A 21,894-nucleotide genomic window follows, 5' to 3' on the forward strand; every position below is an offset into this window, starting at 1 on the left:
TATCTGGCGAGGTTAAAATGAAGTCAGAACATTATTTTGTGAAAGAAAACATGTATAAACCATCCCACAATGCGCAAAACAAGTTTTAAGACAAAGACAGTTCTCTCTATCGGCAGTCTGTCAGCTTCATACATTTGATAATTGATATGGCATTGCATGCATGGTGAGGTGGAGGAAATCAAGACAGATTGACAAAAACCAAAGAGTTCTAAAAAAAAAACAATTACAAAAAAGAGATAAGAGACCTGCTATATACTGTACGTGTATGCTGCATCAAAGCGAAACAATCTGAATACAGGCTCTTTGCTCTCTTCATTTTTTAGTTCCTTTATTTTTTTTATTTTGTAATTTTTTTGGCCTTACTTTTAGAAAATATGAGGAATGTGGGGTATTCACTGTATCTTGATTAAATGTCATGTTAATGCGTCACTAGAATATTTTACATTATACTCATAGCAAAGTATAATTAATCACCGTCAACAAAATATTATGTAAACACATCCCTATATCTTTTTTTCTTGTTTCGATTTGTTTACGTGTGCGTTCATCCACTCATTCATTTATTTATTTATTCATTCATTAACTTGTTGGCTCTTGTATTGATTAATTGATTTCAGTGATACAAATTTGCAAGAGACGGGGATTTTTTTCATTAAAAGGTATAAATAAGCGAAGGTTACTTAAGTTAATACAAGTGGTGTTATGCATGCATAATTTACAATAACTAAGTTTTCTGTGTGTTTTTTTTCTTCAAAACTGCAGATTCAGAAAAAAATACGGTATAATACTAATAGGCTTGTTTTTTTAATCACACGCATATAAACACAGTGGGTTTTTTTCTTCTCATATTGCTCTAGCTTGATTCATTCTGATGGCACTATGAGTATTGTTAGTGTTTTTTGATGTGGAGTTTTTTTTTCTCATTTTATTTGTATTATCTCATTCTATAATTATATCATTCTATCCTTATTTTTTGTTTTCTTCTTCTTCTTCTTCTTGGCGTTCGCAGAGGTTACACGATCAGTCCAACACTGGTGATTATTTGTTTTCAATTCATTGTTATTATCAGTTCGTGATATAATTATTCCGTTACTAATTAATTTCTATGGGAAAGAAAGAAATCCTAATTCAGTTGTGCACAGAGAAATAAACACAAGCAGCAGATCTTATTCTGTTTAAAATTTTACTTCGCCATAGCTAAAGTAAACGAAACATTTCTGTCTTTCAGCGCCAACAGCAAGCGTTATAAAATTTATGAAATGCTCGATAATACACACACAATCTATAATTTTGCTCTGTGGCATTACATTTTGGGAAACTCAGTATTATTCAATCGTCCAGGTTAAATAATTACAACTAAAACACATTAATATTTGAACATACAAAGGCCTATTATCCCTCATTGACAGCTGTTTGCATTAGAATATAATTCATTTCTTAGCATGCCTGCTTCCAATAATAATAATAGTAAAATACCGATAGTAATAGTAACCGTAATAATTAATATGTAAAGCGCATTGAGCATATATATGATTATGCGCTATAGCAAATGTCCATTATTATTATTATTATTATTATTATTATTATTATTATTATTATTATTATTATTATTATTATTATTATTATTATTATTATTATTATTATTATTATTATTATTATAATAATAAAAAAAATCATCATCATCATCATCATCATCATCATCATCATCATCATCATCATCATCATCATCATCATCATCATTATTACCATCATCATCATAACCACCAACTGCGGGATCAATATAATTGTACTTTTTATTACAATTAAGTCTTGTTAAAATGTTATAATGAGACTCATTACAAGGAAGTCATCAATGTCAACAGTTTGAGCCCTTACTTAACAGTTGTAAAGCACTAGCAATGAGACAAAAACATTTAAAAAAAAAATTAAAAACACAACATATATTTAGATTAATACATAATCACACGAATAAACAATAATAAAACAAAAGGACACAAATGAATAAATTTAAAAAAAATGAATAAGAATTTTTTTTTATAAATGCATAATACATGAAATACAAACACATAAGTACATACATGCACAAATAAACACACACATAAACAAAGAAACATATAAATAGATATTGATACATAGAAATAAGTTGTCTAAACATCCACTGTGCGCCACGTGACACAGAAACAAATCATATGATTTAAACAGTTTTATTCAGATAACTACAAATAACAATGCCGCTGACAATCAATGAAATAAATGGAGCACAACAAGCACAGCTTATCTTCTTCGTCTTTCAGTCTTTCAAAGGTATAATTCCTCTACAAATCACCAGTTAAGATCTCCAGTTGAATTGTTTTGTGTGGTTTTTGTGTGTGTGTTTTTTAACTGCATTTCCAGGGGCATACGTTGTAGGAAATAACAATGCAAAATAATCGGTTAGAATAGTCAAGTTAACAATGCAAAATAATCGGTTAGAATAGTCAAGTTAACAATGCAAAATAATCGGTTAGAATAGTCAAGTTAACAATGCAAAATAATCGGTTAGAATAGTCAAGTTAACAATGCAAAATGATCGACTATAACGACCATGATGGCAGTGAGATCATGCACACATGCAGCGGTGTTCATTTGGCGAGATAATTAATTCACTTGTGATGAGACGCCACAATGGCTCTTTGTGCTCGACACCCGCTTGTTAACGCCAGTTTATTGGAAATATATTGTTTCCCATTCGTGTGATAGCAACGCGGGCCCGTTCTGTGTGTATGGACAGATAACGCTTATAATGCTCATTGTTGTGACAGCAAACGCACTCAAAAACAACTGATGAGATCCCATCCACAATTAAACCGTGCAGTGGCGGAGGAAGAGGGGATTTTTGGGGGTGGGGGCGGGAGGTGCATCCAATACCACCGAGTTAAATATACATAAGAATAACTCAGTACCTGACACTGAAGTTTACCGGCGTGCAGGAAAATACTCACAGTAGGCTATATATATAGGTTTGGCCAGTCAGTCTTTGCCCTTCCTAGCATATAACCACGTTATGTCCCAAATAGATACTAATTCTGGGGACAAAAATATAAATATTATCATAGCATAGCATAGCATAGTCTTTGCCCAATTCTGGAAAAGCGAGTGATAGAAGGCGCCTTCACTTGGAGCTCGAGCATATCTTTCTACACTAGTTTCCTCGATACTGCAAGGTCTTGTTCTTATTCTGACTAAAAATAAAGTAACCCCTTCCATGTGATTGTATAGGGTGAGGGGGATGGGGGGGGGGCAAGATACACTCTGCCGCTCCCCCCCCCCCCCCAACCTATAGACAGGACGGCAGGAGGGGGAGGGGAATTTGATGTCCTCCAAATTCCTGGTTTCTTCGCCCCTTAACATGCACAATGCATTTATCGGTAGATTAACACACCGCACACACTTCATACCACTCCGACCCGAGGCTCAACACCTCCGACAAAAACTGTCAATTAATTTTGTTAGCGTTTTGTTGAGTATAGGGCAGAATAGAGCTACACGCAGAGACAGCTGCTCGGGCCGGCCTAATGAGTCATTTACACGCCGCGATCTCTGTGCTGTGTGCGATCATAATTAACATTGTGTCCTGTTCATTGTCTCGGCCCTCCCGCTCATGAAATGGGCCCTGGCAATTACTGGCGGATTATTGCAATGTAATGTAGACATGTGTTGTCATCCTCTCTCCATGGAGCTCGTTTTATTCTCTCTGCATAGAGTTGTCATTTTCTGTGCATGCATGGCGGGGAATAATAACAGCTGCGCACACTATTTTAATGAGCCGATGATTTATATACGCGTGTTTATATAAACGACACAATAACGGTGACTATATGTGTTTTTAAACATACCTCAGTTCACCTGTAAAAATGACGTGAGCCGCCACAGATGTATATATCCAGGTTTCTAACTTGGCTGTAGGGAGCACGCTTCCCCCTGGACACATACCTGACTGCATGCTTTCAGTGCAGAGTGCATGGCCATTTATTGCCGGGTGAATGTCACTGGATGACGCTGGTTTCATTCGAAAAACAAGAATTGTAGGTTAAATGGAACCTTCATTGTTAACAAAACAAAACGTTACATTTACTAGTCCAAACATCCACACTATATGCACAGTGCTCATTACGGGAGTTTGGAAACGATTTTTCTGGTCTCCTTATACTTTGCACTATCGTAATCGGTTGTCGTTGTCCTGCTTGGCTTCACAAGACGAGGTCACGTGCTGAACGAGCTTGCAGTGCAGTGAGACTCGCTTCTGTGCACAGACATGTTACTGCCATGGCTTCATTTTGCTATATATAGCTGCATGCAACACTTGAAGCATTGTGTATGTGTGTGTGCTTGCGTGCGTGCATGCATGCGTGCACATGTGTGTGTGTGTGTGTCATAAATATGTCTAACACTAAAGATAATACTAGCTATAATAACCTCCTCAATCCCCTTCCCTGCCTTTCTCTCCCGGTCCACCTGTTTCCCAATTTGTCTGTTGGCCCCTCATAAAGCGCTCTACCCCGCAAGCCCTCTCCGCGCGGCGACGATATCGGCAATTATAGCATGCAGTCAACCCTTATCGGCCCCTACTGCCGCGCGTATCTTTCCCCAACATTCTGCTCACACGCATTCTAACACAAAGACACAAACATGGGCTGGGAAAACTGACTGTAGGGTGAATGTTTTGCGCTCTGCAGTGGAACCCCTGTTTTCAAAACCCCAACTTCACCGTAACATTCGCTATTACACGTTTACACACAAACACTGCATGGCTGGCTGGGAAAAAACTGGGAGAATGTGTTAAATGTTGCAGCCCCTCTCCCCCCCCCCCCCCCCATCTATGGTTCCCCTGTTTAAGACTTCCCCCCCCCCCCCCCCTACCTGTAAGAGCCAATGTCATGCAGCCTTCAGATGATGTGTTTATAACGTCTATAAAGTTACTTCCAATTTAAGACTTACCCCTATTCAATCAATCAATCAATATGAGGCTTATATCGCGCGTATTCCGTGGGTACAGTTCTAAGCGCAGGGATTTATTTTTTATCCAAGCGGAGCGCGGGCGAAGCCCGCGCGTAGCGAGGTAGTTTTTTTTTTCATCTCCCAGCACTGAAATTTTTTTTGCCAAGTGGTGTCTGTCTGTGAACATTGTTCTAGAATTCATCTTTTAGCACAATATTAGCGACACTGTTTGGACAATTCTATTAAAATTAGGCGTACAAACTGATTTTGTTTCGGGGAATCCTCTCAGAGGATCAGAATTTTCATATATCATCGGAAGCTGTTACAACGGGAAAATGTGAAACTTTTGTCACTTTTTAACATGGAATTTCATCTTTGAGCGTTTCAAGCGGACTTTAATAAAATAGTTATTTGCGAATTAAGCAGCGGAAGACACTCACCGGTTCAACATGTGTATGGTCATTAAAGGCATATGTACGCGCTCCCGTGTTTACAAAGTGTAGTTTGCCCATAATCGATGTCAAACGCACCATAAGACCATGTAATGACGATATGTCGCCATGCGCGGACCATATACATGCATTACAGCTTGTTTTAGAGTCTCAAAAACTTTGGATGTAAACAAAGACGCGGAGTTATTTCCCTTGCGTCAACGCTACCTCTGTTGGCAAATCTATAAATAGGACGATCCAGATCAAAATGAAAATTAACATATCTCAACATTGAAGGGGTCCTAGACCACAATATTTTGCAGGGAACTTAATTTAGCATGTCTCCAGCTGTTGATAAAGCAATTAGCGTGTATAGTCATCGAGTACATATGGCTTTAAACCTCAAAACATTTCAGTAAGTGGTTTAGACAAACACCTCCGACATGTGAGGGTGACTGGTTTGTAGCTGAAGAGTTTTTTTCTAAAGTGTGTTCTAAATACAAATGACGTACTGGTAATGATGTAATGAGTTGTTCTAATCTTGTTCTTGGAACTCTTGCTGTTCCAAGCTTGTTCTTAGCAAGTCTTGGTGACGAGAACAAAGACTATCAATGAAATCTTTAGAAATAACCTCTGACAACGACGACGATGACGACGACGACGACGATAACAACAACAACAACAAATGACATCGACGACGACGACGACAACAACAACAACAACAACAACAACAACAACAACAACAACAACAACAACAACAACAAGAGGCGAAGCCTTCAAGGCTCCCGTAAGAAATCGACAAACAGTAACATAACACAAACTCACTCACTCCGTAACACACACACACACAAACACACACACACACACACACACACACACACACACACACACGCGCACACACACACAGTTAAAACTAACGCATCATATCAACTCCATGTATAATTTTCAAAAGAAGGCAAACAGATAAAATGACTAGGGTAATAGGTTAGGTACCTGCCATGTGGGCACTTTTTCCACTGCTGTCCTCAGTCCTATACTTTTCATCAAGACTTGTCACCATGCCGAGTAGATCTAAATTCGGAAGTCTTCATGTGGCTGAGGCATATCTGACATAGCGTCGATCTTGTTGTAGGTTAACCTCCTTTCTGAAACAAATGGCAAAATGCGATTAGTTATGATGACTACAACCTACACAAATATAAACAGTGTTTTGAAACAGAATAGTCAGGTTATACAAGCCACTTTACCTATGCAGCATGGTAACCCTACAATATGCGAAACATGTCGACTGCAGCAGCCTGGTTCTTAAAATAATTCTGACGGTCAACACAGCCAGAAATGCCAACAAAGACAAGAAAGCTGTTGCAAGGTAAGCTTACCAAACGTTACATAGCGAATCATATGATAGTGCGTAAACAGCAAACAGTAGATCTACAATCAAAGAGAGGATCGAGTCTGGAATGAAACGCGATACAGATCTAGCATTCAAAAACTGTCTTTGTTTCACGTTCAAAGAAGTTGTTGCAAAGTACTTAAGACTTACTAAATTGTACAGACAAAACCATGACAGTGCATGTTTTGAATCTGAGGAAAAAATCGTGATCATTTTGACTTTGAGAACAGATTCATTCCGTTTCCTTATATCTGCATGTTCAAGTAAATGGTGGACAGTTTTTTTCGGGCAGAGTAAACTTAACTTGAGACTCTACTGCAAGTCTTGAAATTCACATAAATCGAACCACGAGCAAAGACATCCAAACATTACAGGCACTTTAGATCAACTCATTTCACTAGAGGTGACTGCCTAGCACAGTGTTTGACATCCGTGTCTGCTGAAATAAAAAGAAATTAAAACAAAACGGATTAACAGTAGGTGACACGTTATCAGAGTGGGAGACACTAGATCTGTCTCTGAACTTACCGGGATACGGCTGCAAGATCGACACTGACTGCCGCGCTTTCGACAGCTCTTCCTCGCGTGGACATTGGAAACACGCTGTGCAGATCAAATTGTAGGAAATCTCCCTTTGGTATCTTCTTTATTTACTTTTCTGGAGCTTAGAAACCGAACAACATGAAATCGTCTTCCCCGGCGAATCGGCGAGGTGAGAACTGGACCACAATCCTTCGCGCGACCCCTGACCTGATCTTGACACCTGACCTGCCGTCTACATGCCAAACACGACACAAACCAGTCAACTGCTTGTACCCCTTCAAAACCCCCCACCACCCGTTTTCTTTGGATACACGCTTTAACTACATACATGCCGACACAATGTTGATCATTGCTTCAATAATTTGAAGATGGTGCTTGAAAATTAACCACGTGAAATGAGTATTTCGGTGTTTAGCCAAAAATGTTAAAGTTTCTACCACAGACATACACACATACATACGCACGCACAGACAGACAAAGTTTACCATCGCATAGGCTACACTTACGTGAGCCAAAAACAACAACACGAGAACAACAACAATCACGACAACGAACATGACAACAACAACACCAACAACTACGACGACAACTACAACGACTGGGTTATGATGACATCACCAATGATTTAAAGGCCGTTAAAAAATCGTTAAATCCTATTTCTTCACTGATTCTTATGAAATTTTAAAGGTAGGTTTGTTGTCCCCAACTTATTTTCACTCCATACTTTTCCAGAAGAAAAACATAATTTTGGCAGTTAAAAACCGTTAAATTTCAATTCTTCACCGATATTTATGAAATTTTGTGGGTAGGTTCGTTGTCCCCAACTGATTTTCACTCTATACTTTTCCAGAAGAAAGACATAATTTTGGCAGTTAAAAAACGTTAAATTTCAATTCTTCACCTATCTTTATGAAATTTAGTGGGTGGGTCCGTTGTCCCAAACTGAATTTTAAGACATACTTTTCCAGACAAAAAACCTTATTTTTGGCAGTTAAAAACCGTTAAATCTCAATTCTTCATCGATATTTATGAAATTTTGTGGGTAGGTTCGTTGTCCCCAACTGATTTTCACTCCATACTTTTCCAGAAGAAAAACATAATTTTGGCAGTTAAAAACCGTTACATTTAAATTTTCACCTATCTTTATGAAATTTAGTGGGTGGGTCCGTTGTCCCAAACTGAATTTCAAGACAAACTATTCCAGTCAAAAAAACTTATTTTTGGCAGTTAAAAACCGTTAAGTCTCAATTCTACACCGATATTTATGACATTTTGTGGGTAGGTTTGTTGTCAGATTTGACATGATGGCAGAATTGAAAGTGTGAGATATCCTGATGTTTCACAATTTATGCTGCATAATTCAGCCCCATAGGCGCTTGAATTTTAGGTGGAGTTGGTTTTTTTTTCAGCCCAAACCAGTAACCCCTACATGGTTTTCATGTCCCTTTCTGAGAGACTTCAAGAAGTTTCAATTTGACGTCATGATTAGCCTGCCGCATTAGCAAGTATGAAAACACGTCATCGATGACACATTTTAAGACAGAGAGAGAGAGAGAGAGAGAGAGAGAGAGAGAGAGAGAGAGAGAGAGAGAGAGAGAGAGAGAATCATGTACACACAGATGGACGACTTCGCTTGGGGTATGTACTGCCCGGCAGTACACATCTACTTTATCCAAGCGGAGCGCGGGCGGAGCCCGCGCGTAGCGAGGTAGTTTTTTTTTTCATCTCCCAGCACTGAAAATTTTTTTGCCAAGTGGTGTCTGTCTGTGAACATTGTTCTAGAATTCATCTTTTAGCACAATATTAGCGACACTGTTTGGACAATTCTATTAAAATTAGGCGTACAAACTGATTTTGTTTCGGGGAATCCTCTCAGAGGATCAGAATTTTCATATAATATCATCGGAAGCTGTTACAACGGGAAAATGTGAAACTTTTGTCACTTTTTAACATGGAATTTCATCTTTGAGCGTTTCAAGCGGACTTTAATAAAATAGTTATTTGCGAATTAAGCAGCGGAAGACACTCACCGGTTCAACATGTGTATGGTCATTAAACCTCAAAACATTTCAGTAAGTGGTTTAGACAAACACCTCCGACATGTGAGGGTGACTGGTTTGTAGCTGAAGAGTTTTTTTCTAAAGTGTGTTCTAAATACAAATGACGTACTGGTAATGATGTAATGAGTTGTTCTAATCTTGTTCTTGGAACTCTTGCTGTTCCAAGCTTGTTCTTAGCAAGTCTTGGTGACGAGAACAAAGACTATCAATGAAATCTTTAGAAATAACCTCTGACAACGACGACGATGACGACGACGACGACGATAACAACAACAACAACAAATGACATCGACGACGACGACGACAACAACAACAACAACAACAACAACAACAACAACAACAAAAACAACAACACGAGAACAACAACAATCACGACAACGAACATGACAACAACAACACCAACAACTACGACGACAACTACAACGACTGGGTTATGATGACATCACCAATGATTTAAAGGCCGTTAAAAAATCGTTAAATCCTATTTCTTCACTGATTCTTATGAAATTTTAAAAGTAGGTTTGTTGTCCCCAACTTATTTTCACTCCATACTTTTCCAGAAGAAAAACATAATTTTGGCAGTTAAAAACCGTTAAATTTCAATTCTTCACCGATATTTATGAAATTTTGTGGGTAGGTTCGTTGTCCCCAACTGATTTTCACTCTATACTTTTCCAGAAGAAAGACATAATTTTGGCAGTTAAAAAACGTTAAATTTCAATTCTTCACCTATCTTTATGAAATTTAGTGGGTGGGTCCGTTGTCCCAAACTGAATTTTAAGACATACTTTTCCAGACAAAAAACCTTATTTTTGGCAGTTAAAAACCGTTAAATCTCAATTCTTCATCGATATTTATGAAATTTTGTGGGTAGGTTCGTTGTCCCCAACTGATTTTCACTCCATACTTTTCCAGAAGAAAAACATAATTTTGGCAGTTAAAAACCGTTACATTTAAATTTTCACCTATCTTTATGAAATTTAGTGGGTGGGTCCGTTGTCCCAAACTGAATTTCAAGACAAACTATTCCAGTCAAAAAAACTTATTTTTGGCAGTTAAAAACCGTTAAGTCTCAATTCTACACCGATATTTATGACATTTTGTGGGTAGGTTTGTTGTCAGATTTGACATGATGGCAGAATTGAAAGTGTGAGATATCCTGATGTTTCACAATTTATGCTGCATAATTCAGCCCCATAGGCGCTTGAATTTTAGGTGGAGTTGGTTTTTTTTTCAGCCCAAACCAGTAACCCCCACATGGTTTTCATGTCCCTTTCTGAGAGACTTCAAGAAGTTTCAATTTGACGTCATGATTAGCCTGCCGCATTAGCAAGTATGAAAACACGTCATCGATGACACATTTTAAGACAGAGAGAGAGAGAGAGAGAGAGAGAGAGAGAGAGAGAGAGAGAGAGAGAGAGAGAGAGAGAGAGAGAGAGAGAGAGAGAGAATCATGTACACACAGATGGACGACTTCGCTTGGGGTATGTACTGCCCGGCAGTACACATCTACTTTATTTTTAATTTGTTATGCAATTTATATCGCGCACATATTCAAGGCGCAGGGATTTATTTATGCCGTGTGCACGTGAGATGGAATTTTTTTTACATAATACATCACGCATTCACATCGGCCAGCAGATCGCAGCCATTTCGGCGCATATCCTACTTTTCACGGCCTATTATTTCAAGTCACACGGATATTTTGGTGGACATTTTTATCTATGCCTATACAATGTTGCCAGGAAAGACCCTTTTGTCAATCGCGGGATCTTTAACGTGCACACCCCAATGTAGTGTACACGAAGGGACCTCGGTTTTTCGTCTCATCCGAAAGACTAGCACTTGAGCCCACCACCTAGGTTAGGAAAGGGGGGAGAAAATTGCTAACGCCCTGACCCAGGGTCGAACTCGCAACCTCTCGCTTCCGAGCGCAAGTGCGTTACCACTCGGCCACCCAGTCCAGATTAAGACCCCATAGTTGTTTTGGGATGTTCTGTTCACACAATATCAAAACATCTGTAAATGTAACTCTACTCCCTCACTTTGACGACCTGATTATCTTTGAGTTAGAGTTTTACAAGGGGGTTCCCCTGTACTGTCTTGTTCTCCCGCCTTTGAAATCAGTAGGGAGCAGGCATAAGTAGACAGAGTGGTGCAGGGGGTCCGCCATTTGCTTTACTGTTAGAACAGGGTCACGCGGGACGCTGACTGAGACCCGGATGCTGTGAATATTAGCCTAATGCACCCGTGGGAACTTGTGTGCTCTGTAGTATATATATACTACATGTACTGTGTTTTGGTGTGTGTTTTTTGGTATCATGTGCTTGTATAAATGTTAGTGAAATAACTCAAACGTATTTGTTCAAAACCGTTCAACATAATGATGCATATTAGGTGTAATGCTTTTGTCAGCGACACAGCCACCGCCGCGTGGTAGAGATGCACGCATGACGGTTTGACAACATGTAACATGCATGCATGTAATTGAACAAAAAACAACGATTACAAATAATACAAGCCTGAACACAGGATTTAGAAGGTATCTGATGTAGTACCTCAGTGTAAGCTATCTTGGTCGATAAAGAATAAACAGAAGACGCGTCGACGGTATCCCCCCCCCCCCTTTGGACCAACAAAAAAGCTGGTCTGTCAACAAACCACCAAACATACTCTTGAAATGTCAACAACACTACGTTCTGGGTGTTTCATTTCTCACTGTCAGATGACACACATGCAAGGACCGAGAGGTTGAACTGTAATGACGTACCGATATAAGCCTACTTGCTAGTCTGAAGTCCATTTTGTATATATACTGATGCAGTGATACTAAAGACAGAGCACTGTTTGAATCTTTCACTCTTCGTTTTTCGCCCGGAGGCTAGCTGATCTCGACCAGGTCCAGTGCTTATAGCCGAGCACGAAAGCAAATTAACAATTCAAAGTGGTTAAAGTGAGGAGAAAAAAAGAGAAAAAAAAGTGAGATGAAGCCCACCCGAGTGAAGGCGTGGAATAAACCTGTCGCTGGGGTCTGCTGCGCGTCTATGCCTCCCTGCACGCTCATCGATCTAGTGTTCCCACTTTTATTCCAATCGGCGTCACCGTACAGCAACGTTCAAAATATGAGGAGTGAGGGTGAGTGGGGGTGGGGATGGAGAATGGGTAGGGGGCTATAGGGTGATGGGAATACGTACACAGGGACGATCATGCACTTGGGGTTTGTACTCATGCATTTATTTTGTCCATGCATGGTCATAATTTGTTCGTAATTTTGTTTTTAGTGAATCCAACTTCGCAAAAGAAAATCAATACATTAAATAAAACAACAGAATCACGCACACAAAAAAACATGCACAAAACACGCTTTTAAACGTGAGTTTTGTTTTTTAAATCGAAAGCGTATATTTGTTTGGGTCATGGTTGTTTTAGCAAAGATTTTATACAGTACGTCTTTCTTACTAGTTTAAGATTGGATTGCCGGTCTTAATTTGATTACTTCAACGGTATTTATTTATTTGATCATTATTTATCATTTATCTCTTTATTTATTATATTTTGTCTTCGTCTACAGAATTTGTTTAAATATACATTCATTACTGTCATAACCGTCTAACAGTTGATTTTAATTCAGAAGCTTTAAATATTAAAATAATTAAAATAATAAAAATTAAAATAAAATAAAATAATATAAATATGAATATAAATATCAAAATAATTAAAATAATCTTTAAAAAAACACAGATCGCAAAAAGTCGCAGAAACAAAACTTGAATAAATGTAAAATAATAAATAACAAAAAAAAGGGCGGGGCCTAACACCAAGAATTACACCCGTCAATCATAGTGCAGAACTGTTCCCGGTGTATGATATTAGCGAGCATGTGTCGCGAGCTTTTTATGACACAATTATTAACAAGGCTGCAAAAAGTTTTAATTGCGTGATTAACACGAGTTGAAAACCGAACAACTGCATGGGTCGACTTTCTTCTGGTTCGCGTTTATGGTCTCCGTTTTATTGATGAGATTATCCGTGAAATCACTCTCCTTAACATGTTACTTCTCTTTCACACGCACGGTCGCATGCACGAACGCATACACTCACGCACGTATACATGCTAGCACGCACCCACTTAGTGCCAGCACGCACGCACACACACACGCATTCACGCACGCTTATGGTATATCAGCTTAGTAAATACGTACTATTTGTTTTCCAAATTTGTTATACAAGAGTTCATTTATGTCCATGGATTTTCTTAACATATTGAAGATTTTAACTGTAACAAAACAGAACCGGAAAATTACCCACAATTTGTTCTGTGCTAATTTCGACCTTGTTATATTTTAGGACATTTCAACCTATGCATTACCATGACCACAGCATTGGTTACATGTGTTTCGTACTGATTGTGTTTCTTTTTCGTTGTTGGTGTTGTGTGTTTAGAAGTGTTTTGTGTTGTTGTTGTTGTTGTGTGTTTAGAAGTGTTTTGTGTTGTAGTTGTTGTTGTTGTGTGTTTTGAAGTGTTTTGTGTTGGTTTAAACAAAATTGTATTCAGAATTTCTTCGCATGAACAGTTCGAAACACACAGCTAGGACACGCACTCAAGCAAATGCTTATATCACGTGACCAGAACAATACTAAATGACACACATTTTCGTAATGGTGGACATAACAACAATAAACCAGAAGAACAAATTGAAAGAATGGGGATGGGGAGCTAAATAGGAACAAAAGAATCTACAGAAGATAAAAAAGAAAAGGGAGGGGGAGGAGGAAGAAAGTACTAACAACCACAAGGAGAGACTAGGACGAAAGCGCATAGGAAGAGAGCATCAAGTCTAAGAAATGCAACATGTAAATTCAAGTAAATGTAACCATTTTTTATGGAAGGCAGTAAATCGTTAACATATAAAATACGAGACAAACGATAATAATCATTACTTATACGCTGCTTATGTAATCAAATACGATAACACAGAGAGAGGCAGTGTGGAGGTACACATACGCCTGCCCACACACATAATACACTATCAATGCGTGAACACATCCATCAAATCAGTCGACCAGATTTAACAATAAACGATTGGACAGACTCAAATATCAATATGTTATTACGAACAGAATATTGCTCGCTACCTTTTAATAATATTTCCATGCGTCTGAAGTGAACAGGCAACGAATTGATTGTTGTCAGACGAGCATCTGCATACAAAGTGCAGTTTAATAAATAATGATCGGCTGTTTCATTTGGATCACCGCAAACACACTGTGCGTTATCTTTTAGATGGCGTTTACACAAGTCTGAATTTAGGTTACTAATATTTAAACGCATTCTGCAGTGTTGAACTTCTGTCTGTCGTTTTCCAAAATAATAATAAGCTGGTACACTATGATCAGGACTTTGTAAATAATGCTTAAACTCGCTTATTGAATTTGTTGTTTTAATCACATCAGGCAATTTATTCCATAAAACTGTGGAGAATGGAATGAAGGATGTTCGGAATATGTCTGTCCTATGTGCTGGTACGAATCTTTCGAATGGTCGTCTTCTGTGGTAGGGATTTAGTGAAGAGACTAGTGGTGGCAAGAGGTTAATTAAATATTGTGGACATTTACCATGAACCATTTTGTGAAATAAAATTAATTTATGTCGTTTTCGGCGTTCCTTTAAACTACAAAAACCACTTTCTTTGTAAATCTTATCATGGCTTGTTTCCCGCACACCGCCAATTATAACACGTAATGCTTCAAGGTGTAATTTTTTAAGTGTTTTTGATAAGGCTTCGGTACAATTGTTCCATAACACATCAGCGTAATCGAAATGTGGCAGAATAAAAGATTTATACATTATTTCCAAACTATTTCTGCATAACTTATACTTATAATATCTTAAGCAGTTAATCAACAAAGTGGTCTTTTTCACAATATTTCTAATTTGAGCGTCCCATTTACAATCGTTTTGCAAAAAAATGCCAAGATGCTTGTGTTCTGGTATGTCTTCCAGGAGATTTCCATTACAAAATAGAGGGTCATTTTGGTTTAAATCACGTTTTATATTCAGCAGTTTAGTTTTGGTTTCATTAAATGTAACTTTCCAACGTGCTGCCCAACTACTAATTTTATCAAGGTCTGAATTAAGAATTTCGGCACGTCGTATCGGGTCATTTAATGCAAGTGACAAACTAGTATCATCAGCAAACATTTGATAACAGACTCAATATCATTTACAATATCATTTATATAAATCAAAAATAACAAGGGGCCTAACACTGAAGCCTGAGGAACGCCTGCTTGTAAACCTTTTAACTCTGACTTGGCACCTTTAACAACAACTGATTGAACACGGTTTGTTAAATAGCTACGAAACAATGACAATAGTCGGCCTCTAACACCAATCGACTCCAGTTTTACCAATAATCCTTTGTGCCAAACTTTATCAAAAGCTTTTGACACATCAAAAAATACCGCCTGTGTTGTTAAACCGTTGTCGTAGTTTGAACACAAGTCATTATATATGGAGACAAGTTGACAGATCGTCGAGTCGCCGGGTATAAAACCGGACTGATAGGTGTGAGAATGTTGTTGGATTGTAAGAAGTTATATAATTGGCTGTGAATACATCGCTCCAAGACTTTGCCAACACAGCTCAACAAGGAAATCGGACGATAATTATTACAAGCGTCTGCAGGACCTGTCTTGTAAATAGGCGTAACATTAGCTGTTTTCCACATGTTAGGATAAACTCCTTCCCTCAGACTCCTGTTGAAGATATACGTCAGTGGCTCCGAAATAACATCTAATGCTGCTATGAGAAGTCTGTTGTGAATCAAATCGGGACCAATGGCTTTTCTTTTATCAAGGTTTCTAATTACATCTTTTACCTCGTTAACTGACAAAACAATATCACAAAATTCGCGATCTAACAACGGGACTTGAGGGACTTCATCGTCTGGGTTTTCGACAGTGGAATTTTTTATAAAGAAATTATTAAAGGCGTTGGCTTTGTCTTGGCTTAATTCGTAAACTTTGCCGTTGTCACAGATAGGTGGAATTTCATCTTCACATAAACCTTTCTTCTTCATGAATGACTTCATCAGTTTCCACCAGTCTTTGCTACCAAATTGCGTTGGATCAGAAACTGTAACATCTAATTCGGAATAGAATTCAATAATACGTTCTCTTTTCTTTGTTGTAATAAGGTTACGTGCCTGGCGATAGTTCAACCAGTCTTCCGGCTGCTTGCTTGTTTTGGCTTTCAAGTGAATCTGGTCACGTTGGTCAATTAACATTAGGATTTCAGGTGTTATCCAGGGTGCGTCTTTAGGGCGTATCGTAACTTCTTTTACTGGCATAAACTGTTTTGCTATATCCATAAAGATTGCAGAAAAGATATTATTAACACTTTTATCAAACACCTCCTTCATCAAACTTTCTTGCCAGTTAACCTGAGAAAGTGCTGCACAGCAACCATCAACATTAAGTTTACTATAATTAAAAATTGTTCTTTTATAGGAAATATTTTTGTTCACACTTCTATCTAAAACAGCTTGTGGTACACTGTGGTCGCTACAAATAGGTGGCAAAACATTCACAGATTTAACCAACTGAGGAGTCTGGGTAATTATGAGGTCGATACATGTACTTGTGGTGGCTGTTACACGTGTCGGCGTATTCACAAGTTGACAGAGCTGGTGCGCTTGTAAAATATTCAAAAAGTTCCGCGATGGAGAGTTCAGGATGTCGACGTTGAAATCGCCCAAAATCACAAATCTCAAAAACTGGTTATTCACTCGCCTTAAATTTTCATCAATTAAATCCCAATAATGAATATTTGCATTGGGTGGGCGATAGAATGAGCCAATCAAAATGCCTTCGTGGCCCAACTTTGTCTCAATCCAGACTGCTTCAAGACCATCAACTTGGAGATCAGGTCGGGGTTTACAGTATAAATAATTCTTAACGTAAATGGCCACGCCTCCATGAGGATCACCTGGACGGTCGAGGCGTACAGGAGGATTAAAATTAGGTATACTTAAAGAGGAATTATCATCTGCAGGTGACAACCATGTCTCAGAAAGTGTCAAAATATCATGCTGCTGAACTTCAGGTTGTAACAAATCAATTTTATTTCTTAAGCTTCTAACGTTAATGTGTACCACAGTGACCTTATTTTCATCTGGGCCTGGATTTTTCTCAACATCACCGGCTAAATAAAATGATGTCCGGGCAAACAGTTTATCTACATAATTATTCTTACTGTCTTTATCATAAATATCTCTGCTAACAAGACGTTCAGTTGCACGTTTCTTAGCACAAAGAGAGCTGGCGAAAAATAAGAAAGTACACAACGATAGCGTGACACGGTTGGAACATTTACAGAACAGGATCAAAAATGGTAGTACAGTATTTTTACACAAAAATGACAATTTGCGACAAAGAACCACTGCCCTTCCATAAAAGCACCCAACTCTGGCTCTGTACAAACTTAAACTAAGTGACATTTCCTAGCAGAACTGAAAACAGTAGAATAGCCAAGAGAAGGATGTATGTACATGTCTTTTGGGTGCATCTCGCGCTTCGATGAGAGAGAAAAAGAATGACAGGAGTCGTGGTTGCTAAGTGTTTTGTGTTGTTGTTGTTGGGTGTTAGAAGTGTTTTGTGTTGTTGTTGTTGGGTGTTAGAAGTGTTTTGTGTTGTTGTTGTTGTGTGTTTAGAAGTGTTTTGTGTTGTTGTTGTTGTTGGGTGTTAGAAGTGTTTTGTGTTGTTGTTGTTGTTGTTGTGTGTTTAGAAGTGTTTTGTGTTGTTGTTGTTGGGTGTTAGAAGTGTTTTGTGTTGTTGTTGTTGGGTGTTAGAAGTGTTTTGTGTTGTTGTTGTTGTGTGTTTAGAAGTGTTTTGTGTTGTTGTTGTTGTGTGTTTAGAAGTGTTTTGTGTTGTTGTTGTTGTGTGTTTAGAAGTGTTTTGTGTTGTTGTTGTTGTGTGTTTAGAAGTGTTTTGTGTTGTTGTTGTTGGGTGTTAGAAGTGTTTTGTGTTGTTGTTGTTGTGTGTTTAGAAGTGTTTTGTGTTGTTGTTGTTGTGTGTTTAGAAGTGTTTTGTGTTGTTGTTTGTCGGTTTGTTTCGTTTGTTGTCGTATTTTTCCGTTTCGTTTGTTTGTTCATTCGTTGATTTAATTTTTGATATCAATTTGGTTTTAACTCTTCTCGTTTCGATTTGGTTTCAAAAAAAGTGGCAAAGTTTTATTTCTGTTGAAATATTTATGACATTTGCATTTAGATATATATTTTGTTTCAATGTCTGCACACCATCTCTCGCCTTACTTCATACATAAACTGACATCACAACATTTTCACTGTATGTATTATAACTAATGATTTTCTCTGTTCTGCAGGTGTACCGAGCCCCCCTCGTATGACGCCGGGCAAGATGACGCTACGGAAACACAAGCCTAACCGTAAACCCCGTACACCCTTCACCACGTCCCAACTCCTGTCGCTGGAGCGCAAGTTCCGCGAGAAACAGTACCTGTCCATTGCCGAGCGCGCAGAGTTCTCTTCGTCTCTCCAGCTCACTGAAACACAGGTGTGTAGTTATTGTTCATGTAAAAACTCATTGAAACACATTTTGCTGACTCAGACAACAACAAAAAAATCCTGTTTACAACATACACGCAGCAATATAAGCGCATAGGACTATTTTTCTCGTAAAAAAGGTCATCTTAATTTATTCGGCACAAAGATTTGCATAATTATGTGCATCTCAAAATGATCAAAGAAAACTTAATTCTGCACACACACACACACACACACACACACACACACACACACACACACACACACACACACACACATACACACACACACACACACACACACACACACACACACACACACACACACAATGTAACTTCGATTTCATTACAACAATTCTAAAAATATTCTTCTTTCTCCTCCTTCAGGTGAAGATCTGGTTCCAGAACCGCCGCGCCAAGGCCAAGCGCCTGCAGGAAGCGGAACTGGAGAAGATGCGCATGGCAGCCAAGCCCATGATGCCCCCAGTGGTCGGCATCAACCTCTCCTCCATCTTCAGCCCCCACCTGTCGCAACTCGGCCCCCGCTCCGCTCTGCTGCAGGGTCCCTTCGGTCCTCTGGCCGGCCTGCAGGGTTACCCCGCTTTCCAGGGCTCGCATTACCTCCCATGACTATAGGCTGAGAGAAGTGTGTGGTGTAATAATCTTGGCCGTTGTACGTCCCTTGAATAAGACGAGAGAACGATGTGGTGTAATAATCTTTGCTGGGGTATACAAGGCGAAAAGGACACAATACAGAAATCCATGCTGTCATAAGCTGTTCCAGATCTCAAATGACACTCGTCTGATCTTCGGTTGCATGTTGTTAGCTTTGGTTGTTCCACAATGATCCTTCAGGATTCAAAGAACTGAAAAGTCAAGAATCCTGGCACAGCTTCGACTTGCAGCAAACTGTGAAAGTTTACTAGGTGTGTGTGTGTGTTTTAGGAGAAACAAAAACACCGGAACCCCGTTCAAAAGAATGAGACGAGATGAAACTGCAAGCGTATAGCGCGATGGAAGCACGAGACTTTGCTGCAAAAAACAATGAGATGTGCCGCGGAACTGTGCGATTATCATTGTGAGTGCCGACATCGAGGCGTGGCACTGGTCTCAACTCGGCAGGGTAATTGTGGATCGGTGGATCTTTCCACGATCCATCACTGTCTGGGGTAGTGTGATTCCGTTACAACAGAGCTGTGGCATATTGTTGATTTCATGAATAACTGACATCTGCTCTTTTGGTGTCACACTTACTTCCCTGTTGTGGTTGGTTATGTTGATAACTTCCCTGGTGTAGTTGGTTATGTTGATAACTTCCCATACGATTTTGTCCGATTTTGTTCTCTACATGTTCAACTGTTTTCCTTAGGGAACTTATTAACTAGATCTGCAACAGATTAGTATTAAACTGACTGATGATAGGATAGCAGGTTCCCGTGGCAAGCTGAAAAGTTTGCGGTGACGTAAGCCGTGTACGTCACACTGTTAACGCATCATAGAAAGCGTAGATTCTGACGTCAACGGTACTTGTGGACAAAGTGCAATGATTGACAGGTGAAGACTGTGTAGCAGTGAGCAATATTTGTTTATTTCAAGTCCCTCTCTTCCTGTCCCATACTTTGGTTTTGACTGTGATATAGATGTCTATACTTTCAGTTGACGTTATACGAATGATGTTAATGTGTGGGAGTGTGTGTGTATGTGTGTGTGTGTGTGTGTGTGTGTGTGTGTGTGTGTGTGTGTGTGTGTGTGTGTGTGTGTGTGTGTCCATATTCCCCTCTCTGTTCTGGAAAAAAAGATGGTACATGGAATGTGTACAGTTGTGTTATTACATGATTTGCTGAATGTGCATGACTCAAAGAGACTCTTTGCACATGCCTTGTATCGTGTTTGCTATTCCTTTTTATCAGACTATGACTGACAGCTGAAAGTGTTAAAGTCAATCCTGTCTCAATTTGTTGGCAATTTTAGTCATTACAACAAACAAAATTAATGACAATTTGATGCAAATTAATCAAATCGACCGTTTGCTAATTTGCGGCGTTTGAATGATGCTTGTTTGTATTTCTCTTAACTGCAAGTAAATGGTAAAGTCATACTTCCTCCTTGCTATACACTCAGTTATGGTTGCTTGTCCTTAATGCTTCCTCCTTGCTATACACTCAGTTATGGCTGCTTGTCCTTAATGCTTCCTCCTTGCTATACAATCAGTTATGGCTGCTTGTCCTTAAATCTTGCCCTTGGTCAATTCTTGTTGTTATTTTGTTCAGGACAGATGTCAGAAATAACGTATATATTGTTTATTTATGGGTAATGTTGATATTATGGGTTGCTTTTCAGGCACTATGCCAGCTGTATGTTTATATTCTTAATGCATTCATGTATTATTTATTTGTATGCATATGTGTATATGCATGGATTTACAGATTTAAGCTGTGTGTGTGTGTGTGTGTGTGTGTGTGTGTGTGTGCGCGCGCGTGTGTGTGTGTGTGTGTGTGTGTGTGTGTGCGTGCGTGAGTGTGTGTGTGTGTGTGTGTGTGTGTGTGTGTGTGTGTGTGTGTGTGTGTGTGTGTTTGGTCCAATAAGCGATCGAGATAATTGTATAAATTGACCTGAACTATACGTTAGATTTCTTTATCAATGTTTCTTTCCATTTGTGAGTTCTGCAAATAAAACCACCATGCTTACTTGAAGACCTATTTCTTGTTTTGACTTTCCGGTTGACGTGCATAGAGTGAATGTATAGCTCTTTGTTAGAAATATTCGTTAAACTCACTCATCACCCAACATCTCTTATCATTCGCGCTTCCTAGTTCTCGTTTCTCACTTCTGGTTTCCTCACTGTCCTCTTTTTGGGGTGTGATTTGCTAGTGATAGGTTGTTGTTGTTGTTGTTGTTGTTGTTGTTGTTGTTGTTGTTGTTGTT

General features: G+C 38.9%; 1 protein-coding gene across 1 annotated transcript in view; it reads left to right on the top strand.

Annotated features, from left to right (window-relative positions):
• LOC138982672 (homeobox protein MSX-1-like) overlaps positions 1-21,662 on the top strand; it is a 25,450-nt gene extending 3,788 nt beyond the window's left edge. The window contains exons 2-3 of the mRNA XM_070355995.1: positions 18,790-18,980; positions 19,357-21,662. Coding sequence (XP_070212096.1) covers positions 18,790-18,980; positions 19,357-19,599 — 434 coding nt within the window. The 3' untranslated portion in view covers positions 19,600-21,662. The remainder of the gene's footprint in view (positions 1-18,789; positions 18,981-19,356) is intronic.
• Positions 21,663-21,894: the final 232 nt, after the last annotated feature.

Source organism: Littorina saxatilis, linkage group LG12, assembly GCF_037325665.1.
Source record: "Littorina saxatilis isolate snail1 linkage group LG12, US_GU_Lsax_2.0, whole genome shotgun sequence".
Classification (NCBI taxonomy): domain Eukaryota; kingdom Metazoa; phylum Mollusca; class Gastropoda; order Littorinimorpha; family Littorinidae; genus Littorina; species Littorina saxatilis.